At 35.4% G+C, this 26144-nt stretch overlaps 1 protein-coding gene across 1 annotated transcript; it reads right to left on the reverse strand.

The window, feature by feature from the left end:
* Nucleotides 1–1806: 1806 nt before the first annotated feature.
* On the reverse strand, nt 1807–3033 carry LOC132563535 (mucin-2-like). The gene has a single exon (XM_060228278.1). The coding sequence runs from the start codon at nt 3031–3033 to the stop codon at nt 1807–1809; it is 1227 nt and encodes a 408-aa protein (XP_060084261.1).
* Nucleotides 3034–26144: the final 23111 nt, after the last annotated feature.

Raw genomic sequence — 26144 nt, forward strand, 5'->3', positions numbered from 1 at the left:
CAGCTAGAGTGTTTTGTTTGAGGTTAAAACCTTTTTTTATCTCTGAAGTGAGTCGTAGTAGTGGGTCTAATGTCGATCTACCCTTACGGAATCCGCTCTGTTCCTCGTTTATGATACCTGATCTTTCTAATGAGTGTACTAGCCTATTGTTTACCATAGTTTCCATGACCTTACACAGGTGTGAGGTTAGAGCTATGGGCCTATATGATGCAGGTTCTTGTGGATTTTTACCTGGTTTTAGTATAGGTATAACAATGGCATTTTTCCAAGATTCAGGTATTATACCTGTGTCCCATATGTGGTTGTAAAAAAGGAGTATGATGTCTGTGATGTTGTCCGGACAGTGTTTGAGTATGTTGTATGAAATATTATCATCGCCCGGGGACGTGTTTCTCTTGTTCTGTAGTGCTTGTTTGTATTCTGTGATTGTGAATGGGCAGTTGAGATCACCGGTGTTAGGGCCTGGGTCTTTGATTTCATTATCAATGGTGACTTGATTGTGAACTTTATTTAGTTTGAATTCAGGGGTCAAATTATCATTACTACTAGCCTTTTGATATTGTTTAGCTAGAGTATCTGCCTTTTCCTTATCGGTAATGTTGTTCTTACCTAGTATAGGGATTTCTGATCTACTTATTCCCTGTATAGCTTTGACCTTTGACCAAACGTTTTTCAAATTAGTTTTGTTATTTAAAGATGTACAAAACTCTTGCCAATGATTGTTTTTGGCGTTTTGAATGATGTTATTGAAGTTTGTTTTGCATCTTGTGTACTCTGTTTTTAATAGTTCACTATTTTTATTTGCCCTCCATTTCCTTTCGCTATTCTTTTTGAGTTTTTTGGCTAACCTACACTCATCGTTCCACCATGGATTGTTTTTCCTCGTTTTGGGTTTGCCTGAGGTTTTAGGGATAGATGTTGACGCTATATCTAAAATAACCCTAGTTAAATTTGCATTAAAGACGTCAACATCTTGATCGAAAATTTCCTCATGTTGGATTGTTTCTGCTAAAATTTTGAATTGGTCCCAATTGGCCTTATTAAAAACCCATCGTGGTGTGTATTGAATTGTATTGACATGGGGTTTAAAATCAAACTGTGTCAAAATTGGGTAATGGTCGGAACCTAGAGTGCTATCGAGGGTGTTCCAGTAGCTACATTTACTAGCTAAGTTTGGAGATGCTAGGGTGATATCTAGATGGGATTCTATACCCCGTGCTACATCTATTCTAGTAGGGTTACCCTCATTTAGTATGGTTAGACCAGTCTCATCTGCCCATTTGTGTATTGTTTCTCCCCGGGAATTGTTTTTGTTACTTCCCCACAATGTATGATGTCCATTAAAATCCCCGGTTACAATGATGTTATCTGTGTCGATATTTTCTATCAGATTCACCAGGGAATTAAATGGAATTGGTTTTTTGGGGGAGAGGTATATATTGAGTATGACTGTTTTGTTTGTTTTGTTGTGTAGTTCTATTCCTAGAGCCACAATATCTTGGTCTTTGATTTCATACTCTTTGTATGCAATTCCGCATTTTATATATATTGCCAAACCTTGGTCCGAATCGTACCTAAATGGTGGATTGTAACCATTAATTTTGAAACTTTTGTGTTTAGGTTTAAGCATTGTTTCCTGAATACATAAAATATCGGGAGCATTTTCGTTCAGAAATGATTTTAATTCTGAAATTTTCGGCTTAAGGCCTCCTGCATTCCAATGCATGACAGTAAGGCCTGACTGGTCATTTAATATACCCGCGAAAGAAAATGGGTATTTATATTAAATTTATGTTGCTTGTGGCTCTAGTAAAGCTGTCGTTTGCTATTTCCAGGTCTCGGCTGATTGGCGGTGTGTTTTGCCCGTGATCTGGTGTTAGGGCGTGTCGGTGTTGTTTGTTTGTTTTTTGGTGTTGTTTTATTGTTTGTTTGTGTCCTACGTCTACCCAATCCAGTAGGAGAGCGAGGTGTGGGAGGTTTGGACAGAAACGAGTCGTCTAACTCTCCAGAACTATCCAGAAGGTGTATTGTTTGTTGTGTAGGAGTGTTTTTGGTTTGTGTGGTTGTTATTAAGGTTTGGGGTGTTGTTTGTGTTGAGAAAAGTGTAGGTGATGTTGTTGGTGTGGACTGTGTTGGTTTTGGCTGTGTTGGTGAGGTTTGTGTGGGTGTTGTTTGTGTCAGTTTATTTATGGGTGTGACTTGAGGTGCCGGGAACCCGTTTTGTTTGTTTATTAGGGCCCTGACTTTTTGTAGTGCTTGTCTGTCTGTGAGTGTTTGATCACGTGCTAACAGGACAATATTGCCGAGTAGCTCTGTGGTGACTAATACTCCGTGTTGTGTAGGTGTTATTTGTGAGTTAATGGTTGTAGTAGTGTTGGTGTGTTTGTTTGTGTTATTTTGCGGAGTGTTGTTTTGTACGACTGCCGAGTACAGTCGATTTGTTGTAGTTTTGTTGTAGGTGATTTGGGTTGTTGAGCACTGGGAATATTTTGGTTTTGTATGCTTTGTAGTAGGTTTTTGTTGTTTGCGTGGTACGTTGAATTTTGTTACTGGATATGTGATTTTGTTAAATTTGATTTCTTTAGGTAGAGTGTTTGAGTGAAATTCCAGTAGGATGGATGTAGTAGGTTGTTTGTCTTTGTTGTGCATCCTACTGGCTGTCTTGACATTGTTTATTTTGTTTAATGATGTTAATGACGTGTTGAGGGGGATCCGATAGATGACCCCCTTTGTTGTTGTGCGAGTCATTTTTTGTTTGCGTCTAGGTGGGGAGTTTGTATATGGCCGTTTAGATAGCCGTGTTGTACATGGTGTACCATCTATACATGCGATTTTCATCGCCTTTGTTATGCACATCGCTGTGGCGCAGAGAACTAATATGATACCTGATGGTAGCATCTTGACGTCCCTGACGTCACTGGTTACCCCTGTGTATTGGGATATGTCCCCGCGAACACGTCCCGCATGTAGTGGTTTTTTATCCCTAGGGGTCAGTATAACTACGGCGGGTTTGTTTGTGGTTGGGCCAGCCATGTTGTGTTTGTAGTTAGTTGACAGAGGGAAAAGGGTGAGAGGAATTCCTGTGGGGAGATCCTAATTAGTCTAGAATAAAAGGTCTGGTGTGTTACCTGGAGACGGAGCGACAGAGACCTTGATTGAGAAAAGAACACGGTCAAGCGTGAAAGTGAGTGGTCTGGATAGCAGAGGTTGTGTAGTCAGGTGTGAAAGTGTGATATCTGGCCACGGAAAGACAATGGACAGGAACCAGATACAGTTTTTCTTTTGTTTTTGGGGTTGGGATGGCACTTTATAAGGCCGTCTTAAAAATGGTCCGAAATGAATAGCCCGATAAGAAAATAGATAAAATAAAGGTTATATGTATCAGAGATATATAAAATATGAAATATTTTCTACAGAATTATAACTCTACCTAATACTGTTTGGACCTTCCTATTGTATTTGATATATAGCTGAATCTAGTTATAACTATAGTATCACTATAAAACTCCTTAAACAAGGTATCTAAATAATAAATTATACAGACCAGGATACTATTTATTATCAGTTCCCGACGCTAAAATACGAGATAGCGACTAAATGATTAATAAGAAATCTTGAAAAGTACTTATCCTTCTGATGGATTTCTCGGGAACTCTGTTGTCTAATTAATCCTCGGTCTGCCGATAGAATTAACACATCAAAAAAAGAAAGAAAAAAAAAAGTCCACAGGAATTACACAATATATTCCAGAAGAATATATGGAATATATATATATAGAAAAGACTGTTGGTGAATGATGTAACCTAACACTATATCGTTGATGACAGGTAACAAAGGTACTCTAAGCCTGTAGGTAGGTGTCGACAGCTCAGGGGTCAGTCTGTATGTTCATCGTATACGAGCGTCAAGGGAGACAATCTTAAGTAATATTAGACTTACCATTGGCATAGCTGCTGTAGTCAGTGTCACTCTGACCGTTATGACTTGTGATAGGTGGCAGCACTGTCTGGTAGCCATTTTCTGGGATAGTACCATTCTGAGTTCGGTGAGAGAGCGATCTATAGTTATGTGCTGAGTGTCTTAACAAGTCACCATTCTGTTTGCTAATATCATAGTAGCCATTGGTTCTGTAACAGATATCTGATACAAGTTAAATGGTCTTGATTAATTCAGAGATAGGAAAAAATTCTCTTCAGTTGTGTAATCTATGTAAAAAAACAAAACATACCATATATATATATAACCTATACAAGTTAAAAATTAATATTTGTTCAGGATTTTCAGGAAAGTCTGTTCATGGCAAAGACAGAGCATTTTATTTACACCTTGGTGGCCAAGTATATCAATTGGTCTTGTTTTCAGCTCAGTCGTGTAATCTATGTAAAAAAACAAAACATACCATATATAAATAGAAATTAATACTTGTTCTGTCTGTAGAGCTATTTCACCTTGTAAGAATTGTTGCAGCCATACAGTATTAAGACAACTTGATAATGCTGCCTTACAGTATGAAGACAACTTGATTATATAGCCATACAGTATGAAGACAACTTGATAATGCTGCCTTACAGTATGAAGACAACTTGATTATACAGCCATACAGTATGAAGACAACTTGATTATACAGCCATACAGTATGAAGACAACTTGATTATACAGCCTTACAGTATGAAGACAACTTGATTATACAGCCATACAGTATGAAGACAACTTGATTATACAGCCATACAGTATGAAGACAACTTGATTATACAGCCATACAGTATGAAGACAACTTGATTATACATCTAAAGCACTACCAGTTTACAATCATATACAAACCTTAATTGTTATACTGCTACAACTTGTCCAGAAAATATCATATTATGAAGATGTTTGGTAATTTACTGAGGAATCGTTGAGGGTAAAAGTTAAGAAGATTTTACGATATACTGAAGGTTAAAAAAATATCATTATCATTGACGAAACAATTTCTCTAACGAGGAAGACTGGAAAACTACTTATATCACCAGAATGTTTTCATAATAATAATACTACATCAGCACTTGACATTTTATTTGTTTTAATGTTGACAGAATCAATTTGCTACCAATATTTCCTTTCCAGGACAGCCAGCGAGCTAATTAGTGTCAGATCAATGACCTCACACTATTGACACCGGAGGAGCATGTTTATTGTATCTAATTAATTCAGTATTATATTTACTTTTTACTTAAGCTAATATTAGCACAGACTGCTGCAGTGTCTTTGTTATCAAATACCACAGTTTAAAGTTGTATTATTCTCCATCTGACACAGGTAACACTGTAGTCAGTTTACCTCTCTGTAATGGCCATCATACAGGTAATTCTCTCATCAGGTTACCTCTCTACAAAGGCCACCATACAGGTAACACTCTAACCAGTTTACCTCTCTATAAAGACCATCATACAGGTAACACTCTAATCAGTTTACCTCTCTATAAAGGCCACCATACAGGTAACAATGTTACTAATAGTTTCACTCTCTATAAAGGCCACCATACAGGTAACACTGTAATCAGCAGTTTATCTCTCTATAAAGACCATCATACATGTAACACTCTAATCAGTTTACCTCTCTATTAAGACCATCATACAGGTAACACTCTAATCAGTTTACCTCTCTATCAAGGCCACCATACAGGTAACAATGTATTCAGCAGTATACCTCTCTATAAAGACCATCATACAAGTAACAATGTATTCAGCAGTATACCTCTCTATAAAGACCATCATACAGGTAACACTCTAATCAGTTTACCTCTCTATAAAGACCATCATACAGGTAACACTGATGAGTTTATCTCTCTTTAAAGGCCACCAAACAGGTAACACTCTAATCAGTTTACCTCTCTTTAAAGGCCACCATACAGGTAAAACTCTAATCAGTTTACCTCTCTATAATGGCAACCAAACAGGTAAAACTCTAATCAGTTTACCTCTGTATAAAGGCCACCATACAGGTAACAATGTAACTAATAGTTTCACTCTCTATAAAGGCCACCATATAGGTAGCACTTTAATCAGCAGTTTTCTTCTCTATATGTATAAAATTTGAAAAAGATCCATCCAGTCCTTCTAAAATAATGGTTTTTTCATAAAACCAATATCCTGATGTAATACTTACCATAACTTATTATGCATATCTTCCACTAATTCACATTCATTTGTAAATGATATAAACACAAAAAACAGCCATAAAAAGAAAATCTGTACTTAGCTGACTGGGGTCTAAGATTAGCTTTATCAATATATAGACAATAACTACAGTCACACAAATATATCACATTATATAATACAATAACTAGCTTAATACTAAACATCTTTAGCAACAACCAACTTTACCTGTGCATGTTCTGTGGGATACCAGCAACAAACCTGGCCAATGTTAAAGGTGACATTTGTTACAGGTGAGTTAACGATGCAGATTTAACACACCCTTTCTTACTTATTGTGAACAAGTAGTTCCTATTGAACTCCAGGAGACAAAGTGTTGTCATCCAACACAAAAAGTCTCAAAATATTTAAAGTTATATGATCATGCAAAAAGTCATAATTGAAGACATGAAGCCTTAAGGGAAAAAAGAGGGTGCAAAACGGTGTTAATATAACAGAGAAGTATCGGATCAGGTTTAATATTAACACCTGGACATAACCTTAACCACCATGTGTTAAATCACCACCTATCACCAGGCATATTGATATCAGCAAAAAATTTTATAATTCATTCTAATATTCAATACTATAAATATCAAAAGAGTAATTATCATATTTATTACTGTAAAATTCAGAAATACATGAAAAAGAACGAAATATAAAACTGCATTATCTATAATCTGTTATAACTGAAACCCGAATCTGTAAATTATACTATGACAGTTGTAGATAACAAACCTTGTATACCAGTGACATTAATGCAAAACTTCCTGCTCCCAAACAAAGAGTTAATCGACAGAAGAAAATCCATTATTCATCAAACATGCATGATCACTTAATGATAACCTGCACTGTATATTTCTGTAAAAATGATGACAAAAATAGAAAAAATGTTTCATCGTTAATAAATTTTGCACGTCAACAAAGTAGGTTTCACATTATTAATGAGAATTTAGATACTCGGATATGAATCAAAGAAATTATTATTTCTGAATGTCACTTCTTTGATGTATGGAAGAGTGGAGTACAGGTAAGGTTAACAAAATATATCTCATTTATATAATATATAAAACATCAATGACTGAAATATGATAAAGGTGACTTCAATTTTATAACATTATAAATCTTATTAATTACCAACAAGGAAGGGTGTATTGAACTGACCAATGAATGAGTGATTCTAATTAAGGCACTTTGACCCCCCCCCCCCCCCCCCCCCCCCCCACCCACCCCCAACCCTATCAAAATCCAAACCAAAGTTCTACCAGACAAACAAACCACCTGTACTTAGTTGTCAGGCATCAATTATTTATATAACCATCATATCTATGGTATCATATCGTTCACAAGATTGATCATTATTGACAATACTGACAGTTTATTTATAATATTTGTTAGATTTTCTAATAATAACAGGTCCTAGACCAAGCAACTGTAAACAATGGCTGTACAGGTATTTAGTGTGTCAGACACCTGTAAATGATAACTGTACAGGTATTTAGTGTGTCAGACACCTGTAAATGATAACTGTACAGGTATTTAGTGTGTCAGACACCTGTAAATGATAACTGTACAGGTATTTAGTGTGTCAGACACCTGTAAATGATAACTGTACAGGTATTTATTGTGTCAGACACCTGTAAATGATAACTGTACAGGTATTTAGTGTGTCAGACACCTGTAAATGTTACCTGTACAGGTATTTAGTGTGTCAGACACCTGTAAATGATAACTGTACAGGTATTTAGTGTGTCAGACACCTGTAAATGATAACTGTACAGGTATTTAGTGTGTCAGACACCAGTAAATGACAACTGTACAGTTATTTAGTGTTAGACACCTGTAAACGATAACTGTACAGGTATTTAGTGGGTCAGACACCTGTATATGATAACTGTACAGGTATTTAGTGTGTCAGACACCTGTAAATGATAACTGTACAGGTATTTAGTGTGTCAGACACCTGTAAATGACAACTGTACAGGTATTTAGTGTTAGACACCTGTAAACGATAACTGTACAGGTATTTAGTGGGTCAGACACCTGTATATGATAACTGTACAGGTATTTAGTGTGTCAGACACCTGTAAATGATAACTGTACAGGTATTTAGTGTGTCAGACACCTGTATATGATAACTGTACAGGTATTTAGTGTGTCAGACACCTGTATATGATAACTGTACAGGTATTTAGTGTGTCAGATACCTGTAAATGATAACTGTACAGGTATTTAGTGTTAGACACCTGTAAACGATAACTGTACAGGTATTTAGTGGGTCAGACACCTGTAAATGATAACTGTACAGGTATTTAGTGTGTCAGACACCTGTAAATGATAACTGTACAGGTATTTAGTGTTAAACATCTTTAAATGATAACTGTACAGGTATTTAGTGTCAGACACCTGTAAATGATAACTGTACAGGTATTTAGTGTGTCAGACACCTGTAAATGATAACTGTACAGGTATTCAGTATTAGACACCTGTAAATGATAACTGTACAGGTATTTAAAGTGTCAGACACCTGTAAATGATAACTGTACAGGTATTTAGTGTGTCAGACACCTGTAAATGATAACTGTACAGGTATTTAGTGTGTCAGACACCTGTAAATGATAACTGTACAGGTATTTAGTGTGTCAGACACCTGTAAATGATAACTGTACAGGTATTTAGTGTGTCAGACACCTGTAAATGATAACTGTACAGGTATTTAGTGTGTCAGACACCTGTAAATGATAACTGTACAGGTATTTAGTGTGTCATACACCTGTAAATGATAACTGTACAGGTATTTAGTGTGTCAGACACCTGTAAATGATAACTGTACAGGTATTTAGTGTGTCATACACCTGTAAATGATAACTGTACAGGTATTTAGTGTCAGACACCTGTAAATGATAACTGTACAGGTATTTAGTGTTAAACATCTTTAAATGATAACTGTACAGGTATTTAGTGTGTCAGACACCTGTAAATGATAACTGTACAGGTATTTAGTGTTAAACATCTTTAAATGATAACTGTACAGGTATTTAGTGTCAGACACCTGTAAATGATAACTGTACAGGTATTTAGTGTGTCAGACACCTGTAAATGATAACTGTACAGGTATTTAGTGTTAGACACCTGTAAATGATAACTGTACAGGTATTTAGTGTGTCATACACCTGTAAATGATAACTGTACAGGTATTTAGTGTCAGACACCTGTAAATGATAACTGTCAGACACCTGTAAATGATAACTGTACAGGTATTTAGTGTCAGACACCTGTGAATGATAACTGTACAGGTATTTAGTGTTAGACACCTGTGAATGATAACTGTACAGGTATTTAGTGTGTCAGACACCTGTAAATGATAACTGTACAGGTATTTAGTGTGTCAGACACCTGTAAATGATAACTGTACAGGTATTTAGTGTGTCAGACACCTGTAAATGATAACTGTACAGGTATTTAGTGTGTCATACACCTGTAAATGATAACTGTACAGGTATTTAGTGTGTCAGACACCTGTAAATGATAACTGTACAGGTATTTAGTGTGTCAGACACCTGTAAATGATAACTGTACAGGTATTTAGTGTGTCATACACCTGTAAATGATAACTGTACAGGTATTTAGTGTGTCAGACACCTGTAAATGATAACTGTACAGGTATTTAGTGTGTCAGACACCTGTAAATGATAACTGTACAGGTATTCAGTGTCAGACACCTGTAAATGATAACTGTAAAGGTATTTAGTGTTAGACATCTGTAAATGATAACTGTACAGGTATTCAGTGTCAGACACCTGTAAATGATAACTGTACAGGTATTTAGTGTGTCAGACACCTGTAAATGATAACTGTACAGGTATTTAGTGTCAGACACCTGTAAATGATAACTGTACAGGTATTTAGTGTGTCAGACACCTGTAAATGATAACTGTACAGGTATTTAGTGTGTCAGACACCTGTAAATGATAACTGTACAGGTATTTAGTGTGTCAGACACCTGTAAATGATAACTGTACAGGTATTTAGTGTGTCAGACACCTGTAAATGATAACTGTACAGGTATTTAGTGTGTCAGACACCTGTAAATGATAACTGTACAGGTATTTAGTGTGTCAGACACCTGTAAATGATAACTGTACAGGTATTTAGTGTGTCAGACACCTGTAAATGATAACTGTACAGGTATTTAGTGTGTCAGACACCTGTAAATGATAACTGTACAGGTATTTAGTGTGTCAGACACCTGTAAATGATAACTGTACAGGTATTTAGTGTGTCAGACACCTGTAAATGATAACTGTACAGGTATTTAGTGTGTCAGACAACTGTAAATGATAACTGAACAGTAGTGTGACAGACACATGTAAATGATAACTGTACAGGTATTTAGTGTGTCAGACACCTTTAAATGATAACTGTATAGGTATTTAGTGTGTCAGACACCTGTAAATGATAACTGTACAGGTATTTAGTGTGTCAGACACCTGTAAATGATAACTGTACAGGTATTTAGTGTGTCAGACACCTGTAAATGATAACTGTACAGGTATTTAGTGTGTCAGACACCTGTAAATGATAACTGTACAGGTATTTAGTGTGTCAGACACCTGTAAATGATAACTGTACAGGTATTTAGTGTGTCAGACACCTGTAAATGATAACTGTACAGGTATTTAGTGTGTATTTAGTGACACCTGTAAATGATAACTGTACAGGTATTTAGTGTTAAACATCTTTAAATGATAACTGTACAGGTATTTTGTGTTACACACATTTTATTGAGTTCTGTCGAGTGCTATTTAGTGTTAAACATCTTTAAATGATAACTGTACAGGTATTTAGTGTGTCAGACACCTGTTAAACATCTTTAAATGATAACTGTACAGGTATTTAGTGTGTAGACACCTGTAAATGATAACTGTACAGGTATTTAGTGTTAAACATCTTTAAATGATAACTGTACAGGTATCTTTAAATGATAACTGTACAGGTATTTAGTGTGTCAGACACCTGTAAATGATAACTGTACAGGTATTTAGTGTGTGTGTAAATGATAACTGTCAGACACCTGTAAATGATAACTGTACAGGTATTTAGTGTGTCAGACACCTGTAAATGATAACTGTACAGATATTTAGTGTCAGACACCTGTAAATGATAACTGTACAGGTATTAAGTTTTAAACAACTGTAAATGATAACTGTACAGGTATTTAGTGTGTCAGACACCTGTAAATGATAACTGTACAGGTATTTAGTGTGTCAGACACCTGTAAATGATAACTGTACAGGTATTTAGTGGTAGACACCTGTAAATGATAACTGTACAGGTATTTAGTGTGTTAGACACCTGTAAATGATAACTGTACAGGTATTTAGTGTGTCAGACACCTGTAAATGATAACTGTACAGGTATTTAGTGTGTCAGACACCTGTAAATGATAACTGTACAGGTATTTAGTGTTAAACATCTTTAAATGATAACTGTACAGGTATTTATTGTGTCAGACACCTGTAAATGATAACTGTACAGGTATTTAGTGTGTCAGACACCTGTAAATGATAACTGTACAGGTATTTAGTGTTAAACATCTTTAAATGATAACTGTACAGGTATTTAGTGTTAAACATCTTTAAATGATAACTGTACAGGTATTTAGTGTTAAACATCTTTAAATGATAACTGTACAGGTATTTAGTGTGTCAGACACCTGTAAATGATAACTGTACAGGTATTTAGTGTGTCAGACACCTGTAAATGATAACTGTACAGGTATTTAGTGTTAAACATCTTTAAATGATAACTGTACAGGTATTTAGTGTTAAACATCTTTAAATGATAACTGTACAGGTATTTAGTGTGTCAGACACCTGTAAATGATAACTGTACAGGTATTTAGTGTTAAACATCTTTAAATGATAACTGTACAGGTATTTAGTGTTAAACATCTTTAAATGATAACTGTACAGGTATTTAGTGTTAAACATCTTTAAATGATAACTGTACAGGTATTTAGTGTGTCAGACACCTGTAAATGATAACTGTACAGGTATTTAGTGTTAAACATCTTTAAATGATAACTGTACAGGTATTTAGTGTTAAACATCTTTAAATGATATCTTTACAGCTATTTAGTGTTAAACATCTTTAAATGATAACTGTACAGGTATTTAGTGTTAAACATCTTTAAATGATAACTGTACAGGTATTTAGTGTTAAACATCTTTAAATGATAACTGTACAGGTATTTAGTGTGTCAGACACCTGTAAATGATAACTGTACAGGTATTTAGTGTGTCAGACACCTGTAAATGATAACTGTATAGGTATTTAGTGTGTCAGACACCTGTAAATGATAACTGTACAGGTATTTAGTGTGTCAGACACCTGTAAATGATAACTGTACAGGTATTTAGTGTGTCAGACACCTGTAAATGATAACTGTACAGGTATTTAGTGTTAAACATCTTTAAATGATAACTGTACAGGTATTTAGTGTGTCAGACACCTGTAAATGATAACTGTACAGGTATTTAGTGTGTCAGACACCTGTAAATGACAACTGTACAGGTATTTAGTGTGTCAGACACCTGTAAATGATAACTGTACAGGTATTTAGTGTGTCAGACACCTGTAAATGATAACTGTACAGGTATTTAGTGTGTGACACCTGTAAATGACAACTGTACAGGTATTTAGTGTGTCAGACACCTGTAAATGATAACTGTACAGGTATTTAGTGTGTCAGACACCTGTAAATGATAACTGTACAGGTATTTAGTGTGTCAGACACCTGTAAATGATAACTGTACAGGTATTTAGTGTTAAACATCTTTAAATGATAACTGTACAGGTATTTAGTGTCAGACACCTGTAAATGATAACTGTACAGGTATTTAGTGTTAAACATCTTTAAATGATAACTGTACAGGTATTTAGTGTGTCAGACACCTGTAAATGATAACTGTACAGGTATTTAGTGTTAAACATCTTTAAATGATAACTGTACAGGTATTTAGTGTGTCAGACACCTGTAAATGATAACTGTACAGGTATTTAGTGTTAAACATCTTTAAATGATAACTGTACAGGTATTTAGTGTGTCAGACACCTGTAAATGATAACTGTACAGGTATTTAGTGTTAGACACCTGTAAATGATAACTGTACAGGTATTTAGTGTGTTAGACACCTGTAAATGATAACTGTACAGGTATTTAGTGTGTCAGACACCTGTAAATGATAACTGTACAGGTATTTAGTGTTAAACATCTTTAAATGATAACTGTACAGGTATTTAGTGTCAGACACCTGTAAATGATAACTGTACAGGTATTTAGTGTGTCAGACACCTGTAAATGATAACTGTACAGGTATTCAGTGTCAGACACCTGTAAATGATAACTGTACAGGTATTTAAAGTGTCAGACACCTGTAAATGATAACTGTACAGGTATTTAGTGTGTCAGACACCTGTAAATGATAACTGTACAGGTATTTAGTGTGTCAGACACCTGTAAATGATAACTGTACAGGTATTTAGTGTGTCAGACACCTGTAAATGATAACTGTACAGGTATTTAGTGTGTCAGACACCTGTAAATGATAACTGTACAGGTATTCAGTGTCAGACACCTGTAAATGATAACTGTACAGGTATTTAGTGTGTCAGACACCTGTAAATGATAACTGTACAGGTATTTAGTGTGTCAGACACCTGTAAATGATAACAGTACAGGTATTTAGTGTCAGACACCTGTAAATGATAACTGTACAGGTATTCAGTGTTAGACACCTGTAAATGATAACTGTACAGGTATTTAGTGCTAGACACCTGTAAATGATAACTGTACAGGTATTTAGTGTCAGACACCTGTAAATGATAACTGTACAGGTATTTAGTGTGTCAGACACCTGTAAATGATAACTGTACAGGTATTTAGTGTCAGACACCTGTAAATGATAACTGTACAGGTATTTAGTGTCAGACACCTGTAAATGATAACTGTACAGGTATTTAGTGTGTCAGACACCTGTAAATGATAACTGTACAGGTATTTAGTGTGTCAGACACCTGTAAATGATAACTGTACAGGTATTTAGTGTGTCAGACACCTGTAAATGATAACTGTACAGGTATTTAGTGTGTCAGACACCTGTAAATGATAACTGTACTGATATTCAGTGTTAGACACCTGTAAATGATAACTGTAAAGACCCAGAGCCCTCTTGTTTATGATATGTAGGTATTTGAATGGACCAATATTCCATTTAGAAATAAGTAAGTTAATCCTATGACTGAGTAAAGTTACTTAAATATCGAACTCCTGTTATAGTCATCAGACTGGATTTTCCATACCTATAATATCAAACTCCTGTTATAGTCATCAGACTGGATTTTCCATACCTATAATATCAAACTCCTGTTATAGTCATCAGACTGGATTTTTCATACCTATAATATCAAACTCCTGTTATAGTCACCAGACTGAATTTTCCATACCTATAATATCATGCATCACAAACTCCTATTATAGTCGTCAGACTAGAATTTCCATACCTATAATATCATATATCAAACCGTAGTTTCTTGTATCAAACAAATAATGCACAAGTCTGTCATAGTGTATTTAAATCAATATTTTGATAAGTATACAGTAAGTACAGATCTTATAAATACTTTTTAACATGCAATAGTAAATCTGATAAGAAACAATGAGCAATGGAATTCCTATTGAGCATTTCAAGTTTTTTTTCTTTGTGAGAGGAACTTACGAGAAAATCTCCATTACTAATAATGGCAAAACTTGACAAAATAATGATACCACATGTTTCGCTAGATTAAATTTCTATTTCTAAACTTCACTTTAAATTTTTAAAAATACTAATGTGTAAATTTCTCAGAAAACAACTGTGACGAACTCTCCTGTAATACATGTAGAAACAAGTTCTCTAATTGAGGCTTTACATAAGTATAATGGGCAGCACAATTATTATATCCAATATTATAACATTTGTATCAATAAACTGAAAAATATGAATCGAGCAAATACGCAATGTTAGACAAAAATTACTCATTTAGAAAACCAAAAGACTGTTAGTTGTTATGTGTATGTTGGAAATGAAAAAAAAAATTGTGAGAACTGGAAGAACCTGTATGTAAACAAATACCAACAGTGCTTACACAATTACGATGGTGTAAATGTTACAGGAGGGTTAACACACCATGTTTAACAGGTAAAAGTGATCAACCCTTCACAACTTAAGTCCGTGAATTTTACCTGGTGGCTTTTTGCCATCGTTCGTGCTTGTCTGGCTTTCTGTATTTAATAAATCAAATTATTATGTAGGATTACAAACAAAATTGAAGAATATTGGTCATATTAATGTCACTTGTTTCAATATAATGTATAAATACACGTACATTAAAATATTAAAGAATTTTCAGCATCTATTTATGACATCCCAATGTTTTCGGGACAAACAAACAAAACATTTCACAATAACAAAATCCTTTTCATTATATCTATTCAGAAAATTATATCAACACATCTATACATATCTGTTAAAGTACATTACTTACAATAGCAAATATCCTAAAAATAGATACACCACCGAATTTTTAAATTAAAAAAAATAATCAAATAAAACTGACAACAATCAAACACTCTTAAAAACTCAGCAGGTGGAATTTTTTGATAGTATACAATACCATTATGTCTATGAGAGATTATGTGGATGTAAAATAACCATATACAAAGCACTTTTGTGAGCCAGATCTACATCTAGATCTTTTAAATGTTTGCTAAGCAAGGGTAAAAAGATTAGAAGTTCAAAATTGAAATTTAATTTTCTGTTTAAAAAGCAATAATCCAAATACACTATTAACATATATTATGTAAAAAATAGATTAAATCCTTAGGGATTCATGTTTAAAAAACATAATATACAGTAAATTCTACACCAATATTCTACACCAGAGAGAAGAGGAGCTTAAAATGCAGCTGTTAAAATGCATGCAGGGTGACAAGTGATTATCAACATAGAAAATTCCTTCACCTGATTCTATACAACCTGGTTCTGGAAACAATTCTCTTTGTTGATATGTTACATAAAAATGACTTTTTAAAATTCACGTGTATGAAATGTAATTCAATTGAAATTCTTAGTGACATGGGTATAAATGACAATTATAAATTTGTAAATTCACAATTTTATGTCATGGATAAAATTTCTCATCTTTATTCATGACTATAAAGATCTACTAAACAATTATACAGAGTCTACTTACAGTATTTATGTAATAATTATTGTTTTGATATTTCAGACAAGAGTCTCCAAGAAGGATAACTAATATAATCTGGGTGTCCAATGTACTTGGCATACATCATGTATAATTTGTCTGTTGATTGTCTGTTTCATGATCAGAGGCAAGTGGTGAGTAAAACATCCCCCATCTCTTTAACTTTTTGATATATGTCCAGTTTTCGTTCGTTGTATATTCATGTAAGTTCACAAACATTATTGTTTCATTTTAATGTATGTCTGGATTCATAAACAAAACCAAGTGTACACCAAGGTATTAAATTTGATGCATACCAAATATGTTGTACCCCCAACAATGTTTAATCGGTAACCAGGAACAGTCAACCCCAACATGATCTCATTAAATAATCTAAGTGTTCATGGTTGAGCATTTCGTGTTCAAATATTCATTGTAAAAACAAAAATTTAAATGGGTGAACATATATTAGAAGTATCGAGTATGAAGCAAACTATAACAGAGAATGACCTCAGAAAATATGTTGACACACAAGCTTGACTCTGATTACAAAGGTCTAGTCCTTTAAAAAGTTCATGGTCGACCCATAATTATCTTAAGAACCATTGCAACAATAACACTTTCCCAAAGAATCACTTATGTGCTAAAAAATTTTCACTTCAGGAATTCACGGTTCTAAAATATAATGACAATATGTTGACACACTGTTTATATTTATTTAATGTTGACAAGAGCCAACTGTTTTGAGGTCTGACTTAAACATGAGGTAACTATTAAACTCCAAAGTGAGGCCATCTATTCAAAAAGCGAATTGTTTAAACAAAGTTTTACTCTCCCAATTATTGGAACATAAAAATAGTTTTTAAAGTACCTGTTATAATGAACAATGAGTTTGTATGTTAAGTCTTTCATGTAATATGGTTTTTACACACATTGAACAAAAGGCATTGTCCTGTGGTTGCCTCTGATGGCATTGTTCAATAAAAAGGTTTTCTCGTCTAATTAATTTCAAAAGTGGATCAGAAATATAATCTCTAACCAAACCCTGATCTTCTCGTCTCTAACAAATGTCGGCCACAGACAGTGCTGTTCACCATTAGAAACGTTAACTATTATGTCTGTTTACAAGTACACATGAATGGCATTGTATCGCCATGTTCAAATTACACCGACATGGTCAGCATGACCGTTCATATACACAATACACTAACATGCTATAAATCAATATCTTCAACCATTAGAATTTAAAGATCAATTTCTGACAATGATTTTTGACATAGAATAACATAACCAGTACAGTATGAGATAACAAATTTCCATTGAACATAATTCAAGAATGACCTGTTTATGTTTATCAAAATACTAGAAGAACTCTTCACAATTGTTCAACCTTTCTTATGTGGAAAAACACACAATCACCATTAATTGTAAATCAAAAACTTTGACTGTTATTAGTCTAAACAACATACCCCAAACAATAGCCAGCAGTAACTAAGAAAAGATACTGCAAGCGATCAATAATAGTCAAACACCATAGAAAGAAAAAAGTGAGTAATTTATACAACATGTGATAACACACATAAATAAAGGGCCATAACTGTGTATTTAGAATGACACAAGAACTTATTTCAGCATACAGCACCTTGCTTTCTCCTGACATTCATAGAAAAATTAGTAGCACCTTGACATCTCCTAACATACATAGACATGTAATTGAAAGTCCAAGATATATGTTATAAAAAACAAAGTTTCAAAGGGCCATAACTCTATTTATAGTAGAACAAAACTTATGAACTGACATTAATTATACCTGTGTCAACATGTTATCATTATGCACAGGTAACATAACATTATTATGAAGACCATGAAGAATAAGAGATGCGGTGGTTTTTAGGTAGGGTGGAAATATCTATTTGGTTCTTTGTGACAGCTATCAATGATTAAGTTCAGTCAATCTGTTTGAAAAAATCATTCACTTTGATAAGAGTATATGTTCCACTGCCAAGTTAGGTGTTATCATTGAGCTGATCATCTTCAAGGAATCTATTATAATCTTTTCTCAAATAAGACTGGTCAGAACCTTCGAACCTACCCAAGACTGGTCAGAACCATCAAACCTACCCAAGACTGGTCAGAACCTTCACACCTACCCAAGACTGGTCAGAACCATCAAACCTACCCAAGACTGGTCAGAACCTTCACACCTACCCAAGACTGGTCAGAACCTTCGAACCTACCCAAGACTGGTCAGAACCTTCGAACCTACCCAAAACTGGTCAGAACCTTCAAACCTACCCAAGACTGGTCAGAACCTTCAAACCTACCCAAGAACCATCAAACCCACCCAAAACTGGTCAGAACCTTCGAACCTACCCAAGACAGGTCAAAACTCTGAAACCTACCCAAGACTGGTCAGAACCTTCAAACCTACCCAAGACTGGTCAGAACCTTCAAACCTACCCAAGACTGGTCAGAACCTTCAAACCTACCCAAGACAGGTCAAAATTCTGAAACCTACCCAAGACTGGTCAGAACCTTCAAACCTACCCAAGACTGGTCAGAACCTTCAAACCTACCCAAGACTGGTCAAAACCTTCAAACCTACCCAAAACAGGTCAAAATTCTGAAACCCACTCAAGACTGGTCAGAACCTTCAAACCTACCCAAGACTGGTCAGAACCTTCAAACCTACCCAAGACTGGTCAGAACCTTCACACCTACCCAAGACTGGTCAGAACCTTCAAACCTACCCAAGACAGGTCAAAACCTTCAAACCTACCCAAGACTGGTTAGAACCTTCAAACCCAACCAAGACAGGTCAAAACTCTCAAACCTACCCATGACTGGTCAGAACCTTCACACCTCCCCAAGACTGGTCAGAACCTTTAAACCTACCCAAGACTGGTCAGAACCTTCAAACCCAACCAAGACTGGTCAAAACTCTCAAACCTACCCAAGACTGGTCAGAACCTTCACACCTACCCAAGACTGGTCAGAACCTTCAAACCCAACCAAGACAAGTCAAAACTCTCAAACCTACCCATGACTGGTCAGAACCTTCACACCTCCCCAAGACTGGTCAGAACCTTTAAACCTACCCAAGACTGGTCAGAACCTTAAAACCTACCCAAGACAGGTCAAAATTCTGAAACCTACCCAAGACTGGTCAGAACCTTCAAACCTACCCAAGACTGGTCAGAACCTTCAAACCTACCCAAGACAGGTCGAAACCTTCAAACCTACCCAAGACTGGTCAGAACCTTCAAACCTACCCAAGACTGGTCAGAACCTTCAAACCTACCCAAGACTGGTCAGAACCTTCAAACCTACCCAAGACAGGTCGAAACCTTCAAACCTACCCAAGACTGGTTAGAACCTTCAAACCTACCCAAGACTGGTCAGAACCTTCACACCTACCCAAGACAGGTCGAAACCTTCAAACCTACCCAAGACAGGTCGAAACCTTCAAACCTACCCAAGACAGGTCGAAACCTTCACACCTACCCAAGACTGGTCAGAACCTTCAAACCTACCCAAGACAGGTCGAAACCTTCAAACCTACCCAAGACAGGTCGAAACCTTCACACCTACCCAAGACTGGTCAGAACCTTCAAACCTACCCAAGACTGGTTAGAACCTTCGAACCTACCCAAGACTGGTCAGAACCTTCAAACCTACCCAAGACAGGTCAAAATTCTGAAACCTACCCAAGACAGGTCGAAACCTTCAAACCTACCCAAGACTGGTCAGAACCTTTACACCTACCCAAGACTGGTCAGAACCTTTAAACCTAACCAAGACTGGTCAGAACCTTTAAACCTACCCAAGACTGGTCAGAACCTTCAAACCTACCCAAGACTGGTCAGAACCTTCAAACCTACCCAAGACTGGTCAGAACCTTCAAACCTACCCAAGACTGGTCAGAACCTTCAAACCCAACCAAGACAGGTCGAAACCTTCAAACCTACCCAAGACAGGTCGAAACCTTCACACCTACCCAAGACTGGTCAGAACCTTCAAACCTACCCAAGACTGGTCAAACCTACCCAAGACAGGTCGAAACCTTCAAACCTACCCAAGACTGGTTAGAACCTTCGAACCTACCCAAGACTGGTCAGAACCTTCAAACCTACCCAAGACAGGTCAAAATTCTGAAACCTACCCAAGACAGGTCGAAACCTTCAAACATACCCAAGACTGGTCAGAACCTTTACACCTACCCAAGACTGGTCAAAACTCTCAAACCAGACAGTAAGCAGAATGAAGATCATTCAAATAACTTAATATAACTTTAAATTACGTTCATGAACAAATAAAAAAAAAAGTATTATCTTTTGTTTTCATTGGAGTAACACCAAGGAGTACTGTAAGGCTGAGTTCATTAAAACGAACTCTGACCTTAAAAGCCTTGTCTATTCTAGCTTCCCTACTCTCCCACATATCAACAACAACTAGATTGAGATTTGTATTTGGTTTGTACTGTTGACTTTTCAACAGGAGGTCCTTATTTATGTCTATGTTGACCAACATCTAATTTGACTGTAAGAGGAAACGTCACTGCCTGTGTTTGGTAGCCTCTCTTGTGTGATAAGTGGAATGTTGATATTTGGTCAATACCTGGCCAATAAACTGACCGCGTCCACGGTTTGGATGTATTACAACTTGTTCACCAGCTTAACATAGATTAGCTTGACATGTTTGCTGGACATTTTTATACTTAGTTATTAGCTTATATTTCAATTACGTTTCTTCAATTCACACGTCCGTTCAATATTGTGATTTGGTCATATTTTTATCATTACCGATTGATATCGATCTGATAAACAAACCTTTGGCAAAGATACAAATACCTACTCACACAGGATTTTTTTTTTATGAAAATATAATATTTGTGACAAATTAAGAAAACAAATTTATATAAGATATTACACCAATGATACTGTATAAATCCCTAGATTTATTTAATCAATTTTGATTTTTCTTGGTGTGAAAATACTTATTTCCCTCAGGAAAGAATTTTGATTTTTCTTGGTATTGAAGGACTTATTTCCCACAGAAAAGGATTCTGATTTTTCTTGGTATTGAAGGACTTATTTCCCATAGAAAAAGATTTAGATTTTTCTTGGTATTGAAGGACTTATTTCCCTCAGAAAAATATGTTGATTTTTCTTTGGGTTAAAAGACTTATTTCCCTCCGAAAAAGATTAATTTGCACTTTGACAGAAGACCATAAATCACTTCTCTTTGATCTCTGCAATAATTCAATTTTGCAATGACTAATGCAATATATACATACTTAAAGAGGTTGGTTTTTAATTTCCTTCAATAGACTTGTATACATGTAAATGCATGCCAATTATTTACCTGTCTGTGAGTTGGTCAAGAGTAAAGTTATAGTTATGTCATTGAAGTATCTGATCTACTCCCAACAGAACACTTCATGATCAGACAACACTTTACAAGAACCCATTAAAACAATTCAGGCCTGTCTGTGCGTCCTAGCGACATAGAACTAGAACAAACCTAAAAATACTATACTTCAAACATAGGACAGGCCCTGTCTGTGGTTTTTTTCCTAACTAGGGTCTTACAATTTTTTGTTGGGGAAGGGTTGTTCATGAAGATATAAAACTACAACATTATACCATAGACTTTACTAACTATTGAGTATGTTTGCTTCCGCAATAAGCCCATGTGTATAGGTAATAAGCCTGCAAATTTATTGTTTTTCCGTAGAATAACAAACCAATGCTATTTCATTATCCCGTAATTATCAAAAAAAAAACCTTGACTAAATAAAAAAGTAATGTGTGTTGGCCCCTGGTCCTATTGTAGGATACACATGGTACTATGAAATATATTTTAAAAACTTAATTTTAGATACAAGATAAATGCAAGTTTCTTTATCTGACAAGTTAAAACTTGTTTACTTTATAGTAAATTAATGATCGGTGCCAAATCAATACTGCGTCACAGCTGGAACACTGACCGATAGTCAAAAGTCGGTAGGTAAATAAAATATTTTGCTCTGTAAACTTGACATCATTTATCCCCGATAAACACTCCACAGTGATAAAAGACGTTTATTATTTTCTGACAAAACATAAACACTGAATGTTTTCAGGCACTTAAAAATATCAACACCAATTCCAAGGGGTAATCAATGAAATATTATCTAAGTGTTTTAAGATAAAATCATGAATTATGATGATTAAGAAAAAACACGAACACAATTAAAACGAAACATCTTAATAAATAATGTTATGTTATCAGCCTGTGGGTTTCATTCTGTGATACTGTTCTTAAAAGAACATTTAATTTCTGCATGAATTAAACATTCACTGTGTTAGAAGTGTAGAGATTCAAATAAGTTATACTCACCAAATTTTGTTGTTTCATAGATAAAGGAAGTTGTAAGGTGTCGTGCCTGTGGACTATAATTATTGCCGATCGAGTCGCTTACTTTCCGGAAGTGTTTCTTTTCTTTTATTGGAGCTGCTTGTGTGTAAGAGCCTCTCTCTAAAATTTTTGGCTTTTCACTATATGCGGGCTGAAATGAAAATCACAAATTTATTAATACTTGTCAATTTCACACTCTTACTTACTCACTTCTTACTCTTACTACCAACCGCCACACAATATGATGATTGTTCAGGTGCTTGTTTTGTTTCTTTGCTAGGTTTAATGCCCTGTGAACAGCCAGGGTCATTTTAAGTTGGGATCTCCTTGTAATAGCTGGTCACTACCTCCCTGAACAACATACAGGAGACACATCACATCACATCCAGAGAAATTAGGGTAAAGTGAATTGCAAAGTGACAGCAGCAGCATGGCAATCCATGCACTTAAGATCTTCACCTGAGGTCACATAGGCACAACACTCTACCTACTAAGCTATCGAGGCCCGTGGTCTGGTGACATCTTGGATATCCTGTTAACCTTTACCAAGGCAACCAAAGAAAGACTGCCAAATAAGACAGAACTAGAATGAAACAGCTAGAAAATATTGAGGTATGGATCAATTCTCAACATGAATTTTTTCTAGGTTATCTGGTTTTTCCCTCTACTATAAGACCCTTCCATCCCCATCCCCACCAACCCCATCCCCATCCCCTACCATCTCCATTCCCACCCCCACCAACCGCATCCCCATCCCCATCACCCCCATTCCCACCCCCACCTCCCCCATCCCCATCCCCTATCTCCTTCATTCCCACCCCCACCACCCCCATCCCCATCACCCCCATTCCCACCCCCACCTCCCCCATCCCCATCCCCTATCTCCTTCATTCCCACCCCCACCACCCCATCCCCATCCTCATCCCCTATCCCCCTCATTCCCACCCCCACCACCCCATCCCCAACTCAGTTTCATTAGTAACTAGCAACTGATTGCTGAAAAGAAAACAGTATTTTCCTTTATACATATGAGTTTTCAGCTTTACACACAAAGCATTGAAGATGATACAGTGAACCGTTTCAATGAAGTGTTAGTATATAAGCACTTAATGCATTTCTCAATTAAATGTTGCATTAAATTTAAATCCAATTTTAAATCCAAATTTGATATGAATTTGGCCGTGTTCATTCAACAAAATGATTACAATTTGACCCTCAGGCAAAGTGATGTACCATGTTGTATGTTTGATCCAATAAGGTTATATAGATCTGAATGATAATGCAACTAAACAAGATCAATTTGCCATTTAAAATGTCCACAATCCACTAAACAGTCATAGCTATATGAAAGTTGAATACATATATATGTCAAATGTATGTAATTAGTGTGAGAGAATATTTCCGTCTGATAATGACATGTACTGCGAGTAAACAGTCAACATAATCGGATATTTTATTAGATGTAACATCCATACCAGACACATAAAGGGGGAACTTGTCATAATTTCATTGAATTTCAATCTGACAAATATAATTAGAATATGTGAAGTGGACAATTTGTCACAGTGGACACAAGGATTATTTAAGCCCACAGCTGTGGTATTAAAAACAACACTGCCAAATTGTTCCTATAGGATCCACTGTTGATCTACAGGGGGCATTCAGCTGATAACATTATGTCAATCTATTTCATGTAGGTGTTTAATATGAAGCATGAATTTTGAATCCCTAATAACAGTAATATGTATTATAAGTTCAATACATTCCTCACTTACAACAACATAATATATAGTCCAAATACGTTGATGTCTTGGCAAGAATTCAAACGTTGTACCATGTAAGCCTTTGATTTGGAACAACCTTGACCTTATCATGAGAGGACAGATATGATTTGTGGAGAGTCACATCCAACTGTAACTTTATCTTACATCCAAAAATAAAATTTCATCTATGAAGGGACAGAATAATGAAGGGACAGACAGATGCACAAACAGACGGACTGACAGATAGACAGACAGATGGACAACTGTAAAAATTATAACATAAAATGAAATAATTGATTTTTACACCTTGATGTCCTTTTTCTAAAGTGACAAATAAATCCTACATCATAATTGTCCTGACTATCAAGTATTTAAATCCTTATAATCATTTAATTTTTTATTGTTATGAGTTTTAACTTAAAGACCTCCTCTTTCAAAGCACCTTCACTTTGACTTACAGTCACATAAGTCTGTGGTATGTTTACATCAACAGTATCCATGGTGACACAAGCTAACTTTTAATTTATAAATATCTGTAAATATCCCCATATCAAATCTCGATAAATTCCGTTACTTTTAGCTTGAAATCTTCCGCAATACAACTCAATACTTTCATTATAAATTTAAAATGACAGTTTGAGAAATCGGAATTGAATTTTAACAAAAGGTAATTCAATTTCATTCATACATATACACACCCCTAAGTGAAATAGTTCGCACACGAACTTTTATCAATACCAATGTACCGTCATACCTACGACACTTTTTTTATAATGTCGTTTCTATAATTATCTATAAGTGGGTACCGTACAATGAGACTACATGCTCGGAGGAACAGGCAAATTACAAAACCTGCGGGACATAATGACCAAGTGAAATTAAGCAACAGCTTAACTAAAGACTTGATTTCTTTAAATATCCAAGGTTGAAGACCTCGTAGGATTTTGAGTATAAGTTATATTACCTTTGTAGCCATAAGTTTAAATATAATATTACAAATATATACATATATATATATATACATGTAGATACTATCTCCTTGCCTGGTATGTACAGCTGAATTATTAATATGAAATAAACATTGGAATCCAACTGAAGTCATACATGGCTATAACATTTACACATGGGACTCCATCCTGACGATAAATTCTTTAGTACAAATAAAGAAATCATTGAGTTTTAAATAGATTACTTAAAATTCATCAACAAAGGGGATATAAAAGTCAGATGAAATTTAAATCAGAGGATGATTTCAAAGTTCTGATATAGCTGGTTCAACGGTTTAAAGTACAGAGATAGCAATGCTGGGATCTGATTCTTGGTTTAAAGTACATTGAATGGCTAAATATCACAGAAAAGAAGAGTTCTATAGGCCTTAACAGTCACCTGAGGTCCCCTCCTGGTTATTCTTCATTCTAGCATGCTACAGAGCAAATATCAAGTCCCTTGACCTCTTTGTTATCTAGAAAATGTTGTTTGAAGTTTCTGAGCATATGTGACCCCTATCAAGGTCATTCAT

The sequence above is a fragment of the Ylistrum balloti genome, unplaced genomic scaffold, assembly GCF_031769215.1.
Source record: "Ylistrum balloti isolate Yb309-2 unplaced genomic scaffold, AGI_CSIRO_Ybal_v1 Utg371758, whole genome shotgun sequence".
NCBI classification, from domain to species: domain Eukaryota; kingdom Metazoa; phylum Mollusca; class Bivalvia; order Pectinida; family Pectinidae; genus Ylistrum; species Ylistrum balloti.